The 18210-nt window shown below is 42.4% G+C and overlaps 1 protein-coding gene across 1 annotated transcript in view; it reads right to left on the bottom strand.

Moving 5' to 3' along the window:
• Window positions 1–8708: 8708 nt before the first annotated feature.
• TUNAR (transmembrane neural differentiation associated intracellular calcium regulator) overlaps window positions 8709–18210 on the bottom strand; it is a 164228-nt gene continuing 154726 nt past the window's right edge. Inside the window, exon 4 of the mRNA XM_087747640.1 lies at window positions 8709–12501. Coding sequence (XP_087603766.1) covers window positions 12316–12501 — 186 coding nt within the window. The 3' untranslated portion in view covers window positions 8709–12315. The remainder of the gene's footprint in view (window positions 12502–18210) is intronic.

Below are 18210 nucleotides of genomic sequence, written 5' to 3'. Positions count from 1 at the left end.
TAGCACTGCAGGAAGAATGGGATTGTACCAGACAATAAACCAAAGTGATTTCTTTTTTCTAAGCATCTTTATCAAAAAACCTCAGAGGCCTCATTACAAGAGATACTGACACCACTAGCCCTCAGCTCTTTCTCTATTGACCAAAGCACGTAAGGAAGGAATTTCAGACAGTCCTTGCAATGCAGCACTCATTGCAGTCACGGATCAGTGCGTGCTGCTCTTCCTTTGGGGCTCACAGCATTTCACCCAGGGACTCTGATGGTTGCACTTCACTCTAAGAAGTCCTGGTAGCTTACACCACCCTGCAAAGAGCCCTCTCTATAGCTATCCTGGTACTAAGTATCCCTCACTAGCCTTTTTGTTCCCAGCCAGAAAGGACCTGCTGGTGGGTAAACAACGTTATCACTGCATGGTGTGGATATATTCCTGGCGAGCGTTAATAAAGGGAAGGAGCAGGGCTGCTAGAAAGGGTAAGGCATGCCAGGTGTGCAATAGAACCCCCCCCAGCTGCTTTGGCTGTGGGAAACGATGATACTCAACAGCTGGTGCCATTGGGGGTGGAAAAGGGACCAGAAGAGAAAATAGGGCCCTGGGTAAGGAAGAGGTTTTTAATTTAAATCTGAGACACATACAGCAGCGAGAGCTAGCAATGTTAAGCAAGACTGTTTAGCTGTGATGTTTTGTAAGGAACTGACAGGGCTGATGTTATGAGCCAGGAAACCAGGAGAAGGGAGTTGCAGAAAGGAGGAAAGGGACTGAGAGGGAAATGAATGAGTGCTCTGGGACATTTGTTCCCTTCTTCTATTAGAGAGAAATACTTCTTTCAAGCAGTAATAACCTTCCTGCAAAGCAAATCGGACTGAATGCTTTAGTGCGTCTGCAGGATGCTGCCCTGCTCCAGTGAAGCACTTAAGCACATGCTTACTTTCAAGCTTATGGGCAGCCTAGAGAGCCAAGAGGACCACACACTTTCTTGGAGAGAAACATGAATATAAATGCTCTGCTAGATTCAGACCTGGGAGCTAGAGTCTGCCTTCAGTTCCACTCATGCAACTTCAGCAGGGCTGGACTGACAGCTGGGAAACGCCACCCTGCATACATGTGAATATAATGAAAAAAATTCTTACCAAAGGAAAGCCACTGAGGTGAACTACTATATTTAACTTTTACATAATAAAGATATACTTTTCAAGGTAGTTTTCAAAGAGCCCCTGGATATATGTTGTACATCCTTCTGTTTCTGCCACTCCTTAGGAAATCATGGTTTCTAGAAAGTGCTTATTGCTTACAGGGATCTATACATTTTGTTCTGTGTAGCTTGAATTGATTGACACAAACTGACATATATTTTATTTTTACATCTGGACTATTTCATTTCTTTTCTTAAAACTACTTCTCAGCAATGACATATCAACAACAATATTATCATTGTTGAATAAAAAGACACACAGAAGGAAGAAACCATCTGGTTGAATGTAAGAATATCCATCTTCTGTACAGGGGACAAGGACTATAAATAAAAACTTACTGATCTGAAAGGGTATTGGAAAGTACCAGTCAGACTCTGTTTTACTGTTAGCCACACTTCAGTACATCCTCCTACAACCCAGCACGGGCCGATGGAGAAACAGTCTGCATGCTTATTTCTTTATTTAGTTTCCAGGCAGTGGAATTACAGCACAAGGATCATTGTTTTCAGACCCTTTGCTATATTCTGGGAAGGGACCAAAAAGTATACGAAAATTTTGAGCTCATTTGGTAATTACAGAGAAGTCTCAGGATCAGAGTGATTAGCTTGATCCCCTCTTTTCAAAGCAAGCAAAATTATGGTATTTTAGTAATGTGGGATTTTGATCCTCTTCAGGTTTTGTGGCATCAAAGCAACACTACTTTTGCCATTGATTATGTTAGGACCCTTTGTTTTCAGTACAAGCAATGTTTGAATCAATTTAAATGACTAACCTCTTCTATTCTGATTATTCTTTTCATATTTCATTATGTGTTTGAGATGATGGGAGTATTCCAGCAATTATGTGAAGAATTTGTGAGCACTGTAGGCACTGTGGATGAAACACGCTACTACAGTAATTTGTAAAATACCATGTCATGATGGTGCTCACAAGTCAAATAAAACTCATATAAGTGACTCTTAAAAGCTGAGCTGGACTTACAAATTATCCCCAAATGATGGTGAGAACTCAAACCCAAACAGAAACAAATTTTAGGGAAGCAAAGTCTCAGCTGGATTCCCAGGCCTTCATCCCATGCTCCTCCCACCCACACTGCCACATGGAGGTGACAGGACTCCGGGGAACACAAGGATGCAGAAACCTGGTCCCTTTTCAAACTCTGCCAAGAAGTGAGACAGCTCTTATGAGGAGCAGCTAAAGACTTCGGATTTGTCTAGTTTGGAGAAAAGGAGGCTGAGGGGTGACCTCATTGCTCTCTACAGCTTCCTGAAGAGGGGAAGTGGAGAGGGAGGTGCTGAGCTCTTCTCCATGGGATCCAGTGGCAGGACGCGTGGGCATGGTTCAAAACCGTGCTCGGGGAGGTTCAGACTGGACATTAGGAAGCATTTCCTTATGAAGAGGGTTGTCAAACACTGGAACAGGCTTCCTAGAGAGGTGGTCAATGCTCCAAGCCTGTCAGTGTTTAAGAGGCATTTGGACAACGGCCTTAATAACATGCTCTAGCTTTCAGACAGCCCTGAAGTGATCAGGCTATTGGATTGTTGTAGGTCCCTTCCAACAGAAGTATTCTTTCTTTTCTATTCTATTCTATTCTATTCTATTCTATTCTATTCTATTCTATTCTATTCTATTCTATTCTATGTATAGGAAAATACACATAAAGGAAAATATGGAGACTGGGGGATTGAGGCATCACACAACAACCTCAGAGGAGATGGCATGTTCCTGTTCAGGAAGATGCCATTTCAGCCCACTTGAGTGGGAGCAGTAGTGACTGCTGGGGTGAGGGTGACACCAGATGCTGCTAAGGGCCCTTCAAAGCTACTGAGAGCCACTTCTCAAAAAAGATGTGTTTTGGGGAGGGTCATTCAGGGGCACCTTAAAAAAGTCTGACTGCTCTTCCATTTTATATTGGGCATTGGGGTTTTTTTGCTTCTTCAGTGCCACATTTAAAAAACACTGACAAAGAAAGATGTGACAAGTTTTCCCTCTGAAATCATAACCTGGGCAGCATGAAACAGCAAGTTCCGGTACCCGTGGGTGATAGATAAGCTCCATGGAAGCATAAGGTGGCCACTGATCACGGCAGGACTTTGATGCTGAACAGAAGCCTTTCAAAGCCCAGAGACACCTCAGCCATGGTCCCCTGATGCCCTGGCCTTTGCCACAGTCACTCTCACCACAGCAAAGCCAGCTGAGCATGTAACTCAATTAGGATGGGAAAAATGTGCATGCTCCCCTCACTCCCCTCTGAGAGCACGAGGGACAACGTGGCCAACAGCTGAGCATAGGGAAGAGGTGGTTGTGCGCTCACAGGCTGAATTTTGTACCTCTGAAGATTTGTTACAGGGTCATCAATGACAAGCAGACATCTCACGGCCTCTTCCTTTCCACCTCACTTTAGTGCTCCTGAACTCATGGGAGAAGCAGACTGACGCACAAGAGTTATGTGGTGAGGGGTGGTCTCAGTTTATGAAATATTATGAGTGGGAAAAAAAAAAAAAGTTGCATTCATTGCTGAATACAGTGCTGATTCACACAGCAAGTTTTATAAGCCAAGTCTCAGCCTCCTGCAGCCGGTGCTCCCTATTGCTGAGGAGTTCTGTTTGTCCTTGGGACGGCATTCCCAGGGTGGATCGGTGCTGCGGAGGGAGGCAGGGCTGAGGGCTCCGGCTGCCTGAACACAGGCTCTGGTTTGGACTCCGTATTTAGGGGACGGCCACCTCAGGGAGGAAACAGGGAAGCTGAGGTTAAAGCACAAGAGTTGTGGGGTTTGTGGCTGGCCCTGAGAGGTACCATCTAGCTTTGTGAAAGCAAGTAAGTGGAGAAATGGGAAAGCATAACTAAAAAAATCAAAGAGCGTGATGAATCTATATTTGATAACTTCTACCACATACACAAGGACTGCTGATGATTGAGAGAGTTGGTCTGAACATTGTAATCCAGGTAGTTTTCAGTGAGAAGGTGATAATTCAACAAAAAGGTTGAGTTTTTTTCTCCACAAAATTTCTTTGATGCCAATGAAAATTCATTCAGGAAAAAGGTGGGCAGAGTATTATAGCTTTTTGGAATTGAGTTTTGATTTTAATTTGAAACAACTTTTCAGTTTGAAATTAATTTTCTATTAAGAAAAGGAAAACGGCCAAAACAAAACATGTTTAAAACATATCCAAATTGCAACAAACACTTTTTTCTAAATGCCATTCTGTGACAATTTCCAGCTAAGGTCAAAAACCATTTCAAAATATAACAAATACTCAGTAAGTAGAAAAAGCATTTTCTCAGCATCTCTGATGATGAGAGGTCAGAGCAGTGGGAGGAAAGCCCCAGATTTGGGTGGTTTAACACTCAAACACAACAGCGAGGGTTCTGTGTTGAGTCATGCTAGTGTTTGGCTACTGCTTTACTAACAGCCCTGGCGTTATTTTCTGTCTTTGCACCAATGGAACCAGGCACATTAGTAATGGTGATATTTCAGATTTTGGAAAGTTAATTGCCTGACTATTATTGTCTTTCCTCAAGTATAAAGGGCACCGGGCACTAGATCGGTCAGGGTGCACTGAGGGCTGCTGCGCCACAGGGGAAGGTCAGCCAGGAGCTGAGCACTGTTTATGGTCATCAGATTTTTTTTGGCTTACTCTGTAAATTGCAAAGACGGTGCAATGCACTGCTTCAAGGAGTTTGACAGCTGAACTCTTTTTTCTAAAATCAAAAGAACCTAACCTTGTAGGACTGTCATACTCAGCACAGTATCAAGGTCACTTGGGGCTGGCCATATGAACAGGCTCGAGAAATAAGACCCCCTGTTTTGTGAAAAAGGCCATATACTTTCTCCCTAAACTTGTAGTGAAGTTTGCGTAATTGTATGTTGCTCTAAGGCTGTGGTTATATTTCTCTTCTTGACCTTTAAAACAGGAGATCAGTATGTACTAGAAAGAGGCTTATAAACCTTAAAAAGCAACAAAGAATGCAAAATGCATTTGCTAGTATTTGCACAGCTCAGTGAAACTGTACATAAATATTATTATACAATCAAATAGAAATATGATAAAGCCACTAATGAGTTAGTGTGTTGGCAGATATTGAATCATATAAAGGAAAATGTAAAACATTCAGCACTGAAATTTTTTTGCAGCAGTTTAAGGAAATGCCTAGTTTCTGATGGAAGATGTAGATTGAATATTCCTCCCTTGTCTTGATTCTTTCCTTGGTTATATTAGACAGGCTTTAGCGTCATTCTCATCAATCATACAGTCTCAAACAGATCGATGGAAAATAGGGTCAATGAGGCAAAGAGAAATAGTTCATTGTACAGGAAATTTAGTATTTTGCATTGTTGCTATAGCTGAATTGTCAGCTAATTGTCAGTTAATGCCCCAAACCTGTACATACATGTTCATATGCATATTGACTGTAAAGGAACTTAGCCCCTCAGTCTGAGTTATGTACATGCATAGTCTTAGCAGAGTGAGCATCTAAATTATGGCCTGGTGTGTATTATGCAATGTCAGCAGGGGTGTAAGAATGATAGTCATGTGGTCTCACTTTTGAGTTTGAGTCTGCTAAAAATGTGTATGTCTGACATTGTCTTCTTTTAGCTAATGCAAGCATTTCATATGTTTCTCTGTTTGCTGACATTTGTCTGAAAATGTACAGCTCTAAATGCTGAATCTTTGTCCCACAGAATTCCTTTAGGCTCCAGAAATAATGGTATCAAACCATTATAAAAATACTGCTAATAATGTGCACTGGATGCAAAGAGAACGACTATCTTTTCCCGCCCACAATAACAAATTAATAAAACATTGACAATGTTGTCTTCATTCTTTCCTTATGGATCCAATACCAACATTTTTGCATTAGCCATTGTTATTAGAGAAAGAAGAATAGTATCTGCAAAACTAAAATTGAATTGATTGGTAAAGGAAAAAAGGCAGCACATTAAAATTTGAAAACATATGTAGTAAATTTTAATCCATATATTAAATTGACAAAGCCAGAATTATTTATAAAGCTTTTCCCATTAAGTTTGCAGGAACTAAAGGTGAGAAATCACTCCCCTGCTACACAAACATTTTATTACATTTACCCACCACCAATATCAATCCACCATAATACTGTTGCTCCTCAACAATGTAAGTAAGTAAAAGCACTGTGGAAAGCAGCCAGCCTCTTCTGCACAAACTCTGGCTCAAGGTGGCTCCCATCTTGTGTCCTTTGCTAATGCTAGTCTATTAACACCTTGCTGCCAGAGACTGACAACGACTGAGGCTCTTGTTATGGTGAGATCTTCATGGTATCAAGGCCAGCTTAAGATATCAGGGCCTTTAATCTGTTCCTGAAGACCTGGCTCCAGGAGGCATTTGAGTATAACAAAGTCTTAGCATCATAAAACAAGTCTGCCTGAGTCTAACTGGTGACTGAGCCTGCAGAGAACCCAGAGACCAGGTAATAAATTTGCATTTCGCAGGCTATGTAGGATGATGGGAGAGAAAAGTGTCTCCATCAGTACTCCATGCAAGTGACCTAGTTGTTGTCAGCGAGAAATGGATGCTCCTGCTGCTGTCTCTTGCAGGAGGGACTTTGCTCCCTATTCTAGGAGAAAGCTGTTTTCCCCACCCATGTGGAAGGAAGCTCTGCCACTGCCAAGAAGCAGATCAGGAGCAACACATGGATCATCTTAAGTTGAATTTGTACTGGTTGCAGAAGAAGGGATCCCAGTGCTGTGAACATAGCTAAGTACCTTCTACCTCAAGGCAGGATGTCCTTTCACTCTACAGAGCTCAACTTGGGATCCAGGCTTTGGTACAAAACCCTGCCATAGGGGCCAGTTACAGCCCAAACCCACCCCCCTTGCAATCATGGATAGATACTCTGTCAGTGAAAGACTACACATGGAGGATTGTGTGCCATGTGCATGGCACTGCACAGGCACATTTCAGGATGCACAGGCACCTTCCCAGGCAACGGCTACATTATGGAAAATTGTGTCATTGGAAACAGTTGGGTGCTTTCAACCCTACAAATTGCCTTTCACCATCTGAGTCCCCAGGTGAAATGCAAATAAGCAAACTTAATGCTTAAGACAAGGAGAGACTTATTGGATACCAGATGGTTCATATGTAGATAAATGCATATGGATGCATGTGGGATTTCAGCCTGGCGTGGAGATTTCCATGCTGAACAGGTTTTGTTTCTCTTGGATCAGTGGTGGGGAAGGAAAGCTACACTGAGTTCATAGGACCCTTTGGGAAGAGCCTCCAAAATGCACAGCCAGGCACGGAAGCAGTGCAGGTTCTGCAGGGTGTCTACAGGGTATCTGCTGCAAATAAAGGTGAACAGCATTTTTTTTGTTGTTGACTGCATAATGTACTATTCCTTACATTCATAAATCTTTGTAAATCTGTGCATTCTGCTCCAAAGAAGACAAAGCCTCTCACTAAGCAAGAATTGCTTACATATATGTGTAGTGTGTTCCTGGATTGCCAAAAAGTCCTCTTGGGAAGCAAGCCAGAGTCACTCGAAGGCCTGGTCGGTGTTTTCTTTGGAAGGTTGCTGCTGGAAATTGCTGCTGAAACATTTTCAATGACGTTCTTTCTTTCAATTAGACATATTTCTTCCACAAACTTTCCAAGGAACAATAATATTTTTTTCTCCAAAATATTGGCTAGCCAGAAACAAAGTACTCCAGCCAAACCTCATACTATTTAATCAGCAAATTCTGCAGTGCTGCCTCCCTGGAGTTTTAATTTAGTTACTTTTTATCCCCGTTCCCCTCTTTGGGCCATGTTCTCTGCTTATGCTACAATGCACTCTGGAATATCAATTCTCACTCAGAAATGATGAGATCTCCTGACATGGATGAGACCTTGAGGCCTTTGGGGTGAGCTGCAGGATATAGATTAAATGGAAATACAAGACACTTGGACTTAAACAATGCTTCATACTAAAACTTTATCATGATGTAACTGAATTTTTTTTTGTATTTGGATGTCTACTGAATCAAAATTTTACCCGTGGGCCAGGGGAGGGATGGGTCTGGGAATTCAACCAGCAAAGTATCCCCTAGATTATCAGACAATAATATGAAGATGATGACTGTCCTTAAAATAATAAAATCCTGCCCCATAGTAGACTTTTACACCACAATAAACCAAAACAGCAGCTTCCAGAGAATCCCAGGCTGGGTACGTGTAAAAACTCTCCTAAGGTGCGATGAGCCACACACTGCTGCAGAGGTGCAAGCAAAAGGAGCAAAAGGTACATAATTGAAAAGACTGCCCTGTCAGCCAGCACACAAGAAGATATATTCCTGTATGAAGACACGATTCCTGAGAAGATGAATTTTCAGTGGCAGTTATAGGAACCAGAGATGAGAGCAGTAGCCTATCTTTCTTCTGTCTCCTTACTTTCTTGTGTGCATAATGTGATTTAAACAGTTTTATCTTCTTTCTTGAAAGTCTTCTGTACCCACCAGACAACACACCAGACACTAGCGGGGAGAATGTCACCTTCCTGTCACCTCAGGAAATTATTTTTCATTCCCATAACACAAACGATTAAACTACACAGGATAATTTAAAAATACAATGGTATTCTTAGTTGACAGAAGCAAAAGGTGATGTTTTCATATCTTATTAAGATATTGGATATTTATTTCCTTCTACTCAAATGCAAACATGAAAGTTCCTTCACTAATGGAGTAATATTTTTTTAAAAAAAATGTGCTTTGGAAACTATTTGCATTACCTACAAGTCAAGCCAAAAATTAGACTATCAGCATTTTCCTTGCCAAAGCAGATTTACCATTCAGCACCCATAATGAGAAGTTTTATTCAACTGTTTATACTGCAGTTACTGACTATAAGGTGTCCATGACATATATGTTACCTAGTTGAATATTTCTTATAGGTGCATGCTGAAAACTGCTCACATAAAAAAGCATAAGGGTAGTTTGGCTCCAGCTGGCATTCGGCCGAAAGCAGACCTGCGTGCAGCTGCCTGGGTAGGCATACTTTCAGATCTTTGTACAAAACATTTCCCTTTCACAGTCATTCTTGAAAACATACTTTTCCCATATCAGTGTTCATGAATACCAAATAAAAGGTAAAGAAATTGCCCTCGAAGGAAACTCTTCATTTTTATTTAAATGAATACTTAATGAATCTACTTAAGAAGTACTTGCCTCGGGATATTTCTAGAACTATCTGTGAACAGGAACCTGTAAAATTAAAATATTAAGTGTTAAACTTTTTATGGAATGGGATAAACCTTTCTTCCTATTTCAGGGTGCAATAAAAGCCCCATGGCAAAATGTACAGCACATGGCTGCTGACAGCGCAGGGCGACAGGCACCTGGACACACTGTCTATGCTAACAGGCAAAGTACAGCACACCCACAGCTGGAAACTCTTCCCTGAACAGGTCTTCTGTGGGAAAGGCAGAGTAAACACAGAGTCTTTAGGCTTTTTGATCCACCAGTTCAGCTTAAGCATGTTTGGGCTATTTGCAGTACCTGTCCTGGCAAAGATGCTGGCCCATGTCCGAAGGAGTGCAACTGTGATGAGCAGCTAAAGTTGCTACTTTACTTTGGGGAGGAGGGGATTCTATGTTGTTTTACAATGCAGAGCTTTAATTTGTAATATTAATAGAAGTACTTAATGAAATTTCATTCATTAAGCATCTTCGTGCCCACAGGAAGATGACAGGTATTATCACTCAAAGCAGAGAGAGGCAAAGAAATATCAGGCATCAGAGCTCATCTCTTGACTCGGACACTGCCCTTTCCCAGGCTCCCCTTCTAGAAGATGGGTACGAGCCTCAGGCAGATTGCTTTGGTGTTTGCTGGAGAAGGAGGAGGAGAGGTTCAAGAGAAACATCTGCAGAGAGGGTCCTGCCAGCGCGAGGGGCAGGCTGGAATCAGCCAGGTGCCTGGAGTATGTGCAGGTGTGTTCTGGGACAGGAGCGCTGATGCCGTTGCCACACGCCGTGATCAGCAGTAGTTTAACCCATAGAAAAAAGGCAGAGTGGAGACAAATATATTTTAGCCATTTTTTTTTTCATTCAGAATGATCAAAAAGCAGAGTTTGCTAATTCCTTAGAATTACCAATAAATAGCTATAAATTAAAAACCAAGATCAGCCTCACTCAGCTCCACTGAACTGTGCCACTGATGTTTCTCACCCTCTCCAAGACCTGCAGCTCTACCAGCACTCTCCAAACACAAGTGTGTCCTCCACCACCCTGGTGTGCTTGGCACCCTCTTTCTGTACCGTTCTTTGCTTGTTCAAATCTATGCTCATTTTCTCACCTCTCTCACCCTGTCATGTTTTTATTAACAGGAGATTATTTTTGCTCTTTCTTCCTTCAGTCTTCACATTGGATTTCATTTTAATTTATTTACTGACCTTTTCCCTTCTCCTGATGATTTTCTTATTGAATGTGCGATACCACAAGAGAGTAAACACCTCTGTTTATGAGAGGTGCCCTTCAGGGTTTTCCAGGCTTGCTTTTATATCCTGCAATGAAATTCTGTAATTTTTGAGACCAGTCCTAGCCCCTGGAAACCGGTGGAAAGCTCATTACTGATTCCAGAGGAACAGGACTGACCACTAAAATCAGAGAGACTCTAGGATCAAACTTTTTACAGCTCCAGCTGACTTCAGTAGCAATTCCCCCTTGTGCATCTGCGGACGCAATACAAACCACAAGTCAGTAAACAATTAATTGACCTATTTTTTAAGAGGATATGTCAGAGTTAATGGGCAACGTACTTAGGCAGCTTGAGGCAGAATTGAGGTCTCATATTTTTAATGCTTCATATATTTATAGGTACTGAACTCTGAAGAAAAATGGTGATCATCTTCATTGTACATTCCTGCCAAAAACACAAGTCAGAGAATTTCACTGCACCGACCTCAGTTAAAGCACATGTCAGAGAAGCGTAAAGGGTTAATCATCCTCACATTTGAAATATACTCTGTATTTACAGTCTGGATTTTGCTTAAGCCCCTCACTCCAGGCTCTCTAAACTTCTCTTTTCAAATGCATAATCCTCTGCTCGCTTCTCTCAATATAAGTACTTAGAGAGCATGACCAGATTCTGAAAGCCATAAATTCTGTGAATTTTGAAATATTGTGAGATGCCTCAATATTCCTTTCATTTGCTTTTTTTTTTTTAAACTATAAATAGAGCCTTCTTTCTGCAACCAGTCTCCAAAGGTCACCTTACAATGTTTTGCTATTTCCCGTATTAAGCAGCAATGCTTTTCAGCTGACATTCCAACTTCAAGTCATGCATATGAGCATGATGTGAGCTTGCTTCAGACTACAGTGAGAGGGCTGCAAACAAGACTGCTGTATAATTGCTGAGAAAAATAACATCCATTGTCAAAAAGGACACTTCATCAAACAAAATTTAGCTGCATGAATACAAGTGTCTCCAAATATTTGGTTCATGCTAAAAATATAGCACATTTATTAAAAATATATATTTATAAACATTGGTATGAACAGACACAGATGTTAAGCAAATGAGAAAGGAAAAATAACCATGTAATGTATTTCTCCCAACATTTTATCAGGTTTAGGCAGACCTTGCTCAATGGAATTGTTTTTTTCATGATTGCATCATATGTTCATTCTAAATAAAAAGCTTGTCAGATTCAATGTAAGTAAAAGCAAAAACCAAGAGAAAAAAATCATTTGACCTAACGGACACGTGATCTGTGCTATGATGTTATCTTTGAGTTCAATCTTTGCGAGTATACAGTATACATTTCTAATTGTATATAGTGTACAGTTGCTTTCTTTTTATTTTTTTTTTTAATTGTGTTAAAACGACATATCCCTGGTGGATTCCTTCAAAGCTACAGCTTACATAATTGCGGTCATTTTCCCCCAAACCGAAAGGAAGAGGGCAGGACAGAAGAGTTAAGCTTGTTACTGTGTGAAAAAGTCTTGTTAAATTAATTGTGCTTCAGCCTTCGCTGCCTGCAGGCAGTGCTTTTATGATGTGTTAATATAATACACAGTCAATTCTGATTAAACAACTTGTCAATAGTCAGCAATGTTTGTCGTCACTCTTAATGGCCATTTTATCTGGTCTATTTGCATGCCTTCTAGTTTACAACGTTGTGTAAATATACACAAAAATGATCACAATGAGGTTCAGAATTGTCCCAATAATTCCAAGCATTGCCAAGATGGTTTCTTCTTTGCTTTCCTTTTCTTGACTGCCTTTATCTTCTTCATTTCCACTAGTGATTACCATCTTGGTGACCAGTTTCTTTATCCTCCCCTTCAGGATAACCTAGATTTAGGAAGAAAAACATCAAAATGGATTGTTAGTTTGAGTTTCCAAGCCAATTGCAGAATTTTTGCCCCGTAACACTTCCTATTAAGAATTCACTTTAAAAGGATGAATGTTTTTACTAGCTATTTATGTTTAATTAAAATGATAGTTCAGCTAGCCTGTAGATTAATTATAACCCTCCATAACACTCTCTGCTTATGTGCCAGCAATCATTCGTAACGCATATAACTCGTCGGCAATGTCGTTATAAAACTGATTAGAAATGTAGCAACGAGGTGTGACTCCACCAGCGTCAGTGGGGACTTTGCCCACATTAGGGCTGCAGGAGACCATCTGATCAAGTTGCGGAGACCCTAGATTTACACTTCAGTACCAAGAAGGAAGAGGGTGAGGGAAATAAAACTGGTAAGACCTCGTTTGTTTTTAATAGGAAAAACCACCAAAGACAAAGGCATTTTGTCTCCTGACGAGAAGGAAGACAGCAGTGACTTCCCAATAAATAATTCAAAATAAAAGCAAAACCAAAATAACATCCATCTTGGCTTTTATTTTCCTCATTCTTAATGTACGCTGAAAAGTTACTTGCAGTGCAGTGAGCTGAAATGTATCGATCTGCCTCCAGGGAGGATACAGCCATTTCCCAAGCAGCAGCCCCAGCCCCTGAACTGCTTAAAAAAGAAGGTTCTTCAAGTGCAGGGCTAGCCCTGACTCCTGGCACTGCTGGAGCCACAAACAAAGAGGCTCCCTTGCTCTTCCAGCCAGGTGCTGAGACCTGGATAAATATTTGATTGTTCAAATTAGAAATGGATACATTCTATTTATCTGTGCTTATCTAACACTGCAAATTCTGATCTCATGGGCAAACCAAAGCGCCCCAGAAAACTGAAAAAGGCTGGTTTCCCAAAGCAAACTGATCTGCCAACAGCTGGGTTCAGGCAATGCCCTGCTGTTGTCTCCCAAGCTGCAAACCATATCCCGTGATGTTTCTGCTGCAGGAAGCAGTGGTAGGATGTAGTAAAAAATGCTCCCCAACATCTCCTGCCTATAGAAGGGGTTTGGTTGGAGGAGAAAGGGGACACAGGCACTTCCCTCATTCCTCCCTCCGCTAACCCACAGAGCAAAACCACTAGACCCCACGCAGCATGGATGTTCAGGGTGGGAAGGGCTCCCCCAGAACTGGCCGCTGCCTGCAGAGGAACATGTGCCCTCCAGCAGGTATCACCAGAGGAGAGCCTTGACCTGCAGCTCCACCGAGCTCCTGGCCTGCACAGCAAAAGGATGGAAAGGAGTGGGAGAGGTGAGGAAATCCTGTGATGGAGAGACTGAGAGGAAAAACAGAGGATCCAGACAAAACCGCCTGTATGTTGTGGGATCTGCAAGTTGTTCATATATAGGACAAGCAACTGCTCGCAACTTCCTAGAAAGGGCATTGCGGTTGAATCCTAACAGGTACAAGCAATTAGTGGTGAGCAAGGCAGAGGCGGGGGTATGCAGAGGTGCCACTGGCCTTTATACTTACACTTGCATTAGCATTTACGGTTTTGCCTTAGCGTCACCAAGTGATTCAGCGGAAAACAAGAACAAGGCAGGCAGTAACCTCGGGGCACCCACAGCAGACGCAAGTCATCAGGAGCAGGGGGCACCAGGCAGAGGGAGACTGCATCAGACATCAGAACGTGCTCATCCAGCAGGTTTTTGGGTAACCTGCCCCAGGAGAGCAAAACTTCAGAGGCACCAGGTACCTCCCAGGGCACGCTGGCTCCTGCTGCCCCCCTCCAGGTTCCCTTCCAGCCCTCAGAAACTCCCTGGTCCCCACTGCTCCTCCAGCCACAGTCACCTGCAACTCCTCCTGCAGGACCTAGCTCTTCTAGTAGGAGAAGGGCTTTGTCATATTTGCCACTGGCTGGTGTCCAAAGGAGGGCTTGGTTCAGCTTCGCATCTGGTGGGTGCCCTCCGTGCCTTATTAATTGCCGCCTTGCAATCAGTGATATCTTAACAAGCAAATTGGCTCTAGTAAGTCACAGGACAATTCCTACCAAAGCCATTTACATTAACCTCACAACCCAAGCGCGTCCACTCTGTGTGCCATCAGACCACAAACCCACATCCCAAGCTATGACACGCAGTCATTACTTCACCCTCAAAGCCATGAGTCATTTAGATATTGTGTTCTTTTCCCCTTCAGTAACTGGGAAGTTTTGCCTCTGGCCAAGTATTTTCTTCTTACTGTTTATTTCAAAAATCAAGTGGGATCACAAATACGACCTGATAAAGTCCCAGGCCTGGAACACAAGGATTCAAGGGGAGGGTGAAGTCCCTGCTGGCTGGTTCCCACAAGAGCTGAGCAGTCTTGATTCAGCACCTCTGGCTTCCACAGAAACATAATCGTACCCAAGCATCTTGTGGGCCAAGCCCTTCTGGCTCTGAAAAAAGCCAGAGAAGGTACAATGGGTCTGTCTGCATCCCATGGTTTAGGAAGAGTTTTCCATTTGCATCAACCTAAACCCCCACAGAGCGGTGCAGAGCCCCAGCTGGGGTGGATTTGTACATGCACTGCATCCACCGACACTCTTAACTTGGGCATGGCGACTCTGCACCACATGCACTAGACAATCCTGTTTCTAGGATGAATGTGAGCAGAGGCAGCATGGGGGCATCTGAACCCCTCTTATTAACATCCACAGTCTTTTCTTAATAAATCCAGACTGTGCAGCATGAAGTTAAAGTGTCAAACTCCTTCCTGCAGGACACTGTAGATCCTAAAATTAACACAAATATAAAAAGTAGCTAAATAATTCACAAAAGAAAAAAACATATCAAAGGCTATTAGATATAAAGACAAAGCCTCTGGCTTAGGAAATCGTTGGGTTGTGAATTTTTTGGAAGCTAAGAAAGAATGCTTGGGAAGTACCACCACATCCTTGCCTTGTTATTAAGTCTTTCCCAGGCACCCATTACTACGTAATGCATGCAAGGGGGTCCCTGGGCTGCACAATCTCTGACCTGAGGTTGTACAATCACTTTTCTCCTCTTTGCAAGTTCTAATTATTAGCAAGGAGATACCGAGGGGTTTCAAGCCCAAACACTGCCAACGCGACTCAGACTGCCAGGTTATTTCTGTCTCACTAAGGGGCCTTAACTGAGGGAGAATGTCCTCAGCGTGATGCGGTGAAATACGCATGGAGAAGCTGGTGACTGGGGCCGTGATGAACATGAAGGAACAACAAGGAGGCAACAGCAGTTGCAAGTTTATACATGGGCTGATGCACAGTGTGATTTGTTGGAGGTCATCTGTTGCTCCAGTCATGCCTGTGTACTGGATTTGTCTCACGCTGTGGTGCAGCCTAGGACTGCATGAACTGCATCCTTTTTGGATGAAACTACACCCAAAGACGTGCTCCATGAGCTCTTCATGTGCTATAAAAACAGTAAAGGAAATTTCAGTCAATGGGAGCAGGGGTCCAGACAAAAGCTGGTCTGAAGTAAAATCCCCAAAACACGTGTAGTGTGGACACTGGCACCATTAGTTTCCCTGGAGGGATTGTTCCAGTGGGTCCACACTGCTTGCTATTTTATACATCACCTAAACTATGAGAGAGAGAGAACATAACGGACTTGGTATTAAGAGGCGTTTAACATTCAAACAGGACAAGACTGGGACCAAATACAATTATATTAGTACTTCGCCAAATATAGCACTGTTGAAATCAAGGTAAGCGTTGACTTTGAACTGAGGAGACCAGAACCAAAATTACTTCTCCACATTTAAGGACTGACCTTGGGAGAAGAGAAGCACTCTCCTAATGGCAGACTCAAGCCTTTAACCTTCACAGATCTCACGCTCAGAGCGGTATTTTGGCTGGCGGGAGTTTGTGGGTGGTTTTTGCTACTGGGAAAATATTTGCTGTCAGTTTTAGTATAATTACCCCAATTAAGAAAATAGAAAAGTCTTCCGGCTTTCTGGGTACCTTTTTTCAGCCTTTATTATTCTCTTCTGAAAACTGATTTCATTTATTTGACATTGTTTCATATTTTTAAGATTCTTATGACACATTGCTCCGTTTATATTTTTCTGGTGGGACTTCACACTTGTCAGAAACACTCCTTTTCCTTACCCAGAACTGCTGCTAGAAGTGCTGAAATAGGAGGGATAGAGAACACTAGATTTACCAGTTCTTTAATAACTATCCTTCTTATTTAATTACTACTTCATCAGGAAAGCACTTTCCTGCCACATCAAAATTAATGTGTTTCTTATTTCATTTTGTAAGATTCATCATTAACCTAATGTCAGCCTTTTGAAAAGACACGTATTCCAAAAAGTTATCCATGAAAAGATACGTATTCCATGTATTCTGCATTGCACAGGGGAGAAAAGGACAGTTCGGTGGTTAGGACGCTCCTTGCACTATTCATCTCCTTGCACTATTGCTGATTTCTTACACATCTACGGGAAATCCACTTAGTCTCTCTCTCTGCCTCAGTGTCTTATCTATGGGATTCTTTGAAGAACTGCCCAGCCTATGTCAGAAAATGATCCATAGCAAAAGTGAGGCCCCATAAATACTTCCAAAAGAGGGAGATGCCAACATGAAAAATTTCAAATGCACGAGTGCTATAAAATGCACCCACTACCACTTCCCCAAATCTGTGGGACCTGTTGCACACCACTGTCATTGCAAAGAGTCCAGTGAACTAGGCGAAGCATTTCTAGCAAAAGGAGATAATCCTTACTCTTCACTCTCAGCGTGAGCAGTGACTGAGCTAAAGGTGACGGCTTAGTGGCAGGGCTTTGGAAAAGGCAGCAGCAAGTGCACGCTTATAAATTTACTGCAGTATGTTTGTCACATCAAAGATACAAAGCACATCCCTCGTGAAGCACCTGCCCCAACACATCCGTCGGCTTTTGAATATGCTGGCACCTTGACTTGCTCTTGAAAAAGTTTTGTAATCTTAAATCATTTTTCTTCTAAGTCATTATTTATGAGCTCCCCAAAGAGGCTGTGAGTGGAGAGCACAGCCAGCAGAAGCAGAGTTCCTGGGAAGTCAGAGGAGGGGAGGACGGCCTGGGCTCTGCCGGGGGCCCTCAGCGCTCCTCCTGATCAGCCCGTGCTGTCACGTATTATCTGGCACTTTGAAAAACAAGAACGAAAACTTCTGAAAACCTCCCAGGGTCAGATGCTTAGGCTGGCACAAAGCAGCCTCCCTCCCCTGAGTTGAGCAGAGCTACTTCTGTTTACACTGGCTGAGGATCTGGCTCCTTCTATTCAATCTAGCTTGAATATCAGCAAGCCTAAATTTTGTATTCTTAATCCATAATCACAGACAATCACCAGCCAAATTGTTTTGATATTTAAATTTGTTTACAGTCCCCAGGCTATTAGTTGTGATGACACATTAAGAGATAAGAGAGCTTTAATTTTCTGAGGATAGTCCTACCCTCTGGGGATAAGAAACACGGCAGAAACTTGTTTTGATTAGCAAACTGAAGAGGGCACAGAAATCATACAAAGCGGAGTGCGAGTTCAGATGCTGCTGGAGCTGACACCTTCCCTTATCTCACAAAGAAGCGCTCGAATTACCAAGCAGGGAGGAGAGGCTTCTCCAGGATTTAACCCCACTTGAACATAATGGCCAAACGGAGTTTTGTTCCTTTCCTCCTAACAAGTTCTTTTAACCTTGTTTTCCTCCAAGGGCAGACTTGGG

This window comes from Nipponia nippon, unplaced genomic scaffold (genome assembly GCF_047370975.1).
Source record: "Nipponia nippon isolate SJK-2023a ecotype South Korea unplaced genomic scaffold, ASM4737097v1 scaffold_11, whole genome shotgun sequence".
Lineage (NCBI taxonomy): Eukaryota > Metazoa > Chordata > Aves > Pelecaniformes > Threskiornithidae > Nipponia > Nipponia nippon.
The sequence above is the reverse complement of the archived record's forward strand: the minus strand, read 5'-3'. Positions and strand labels throughout refer to the sequence as shown.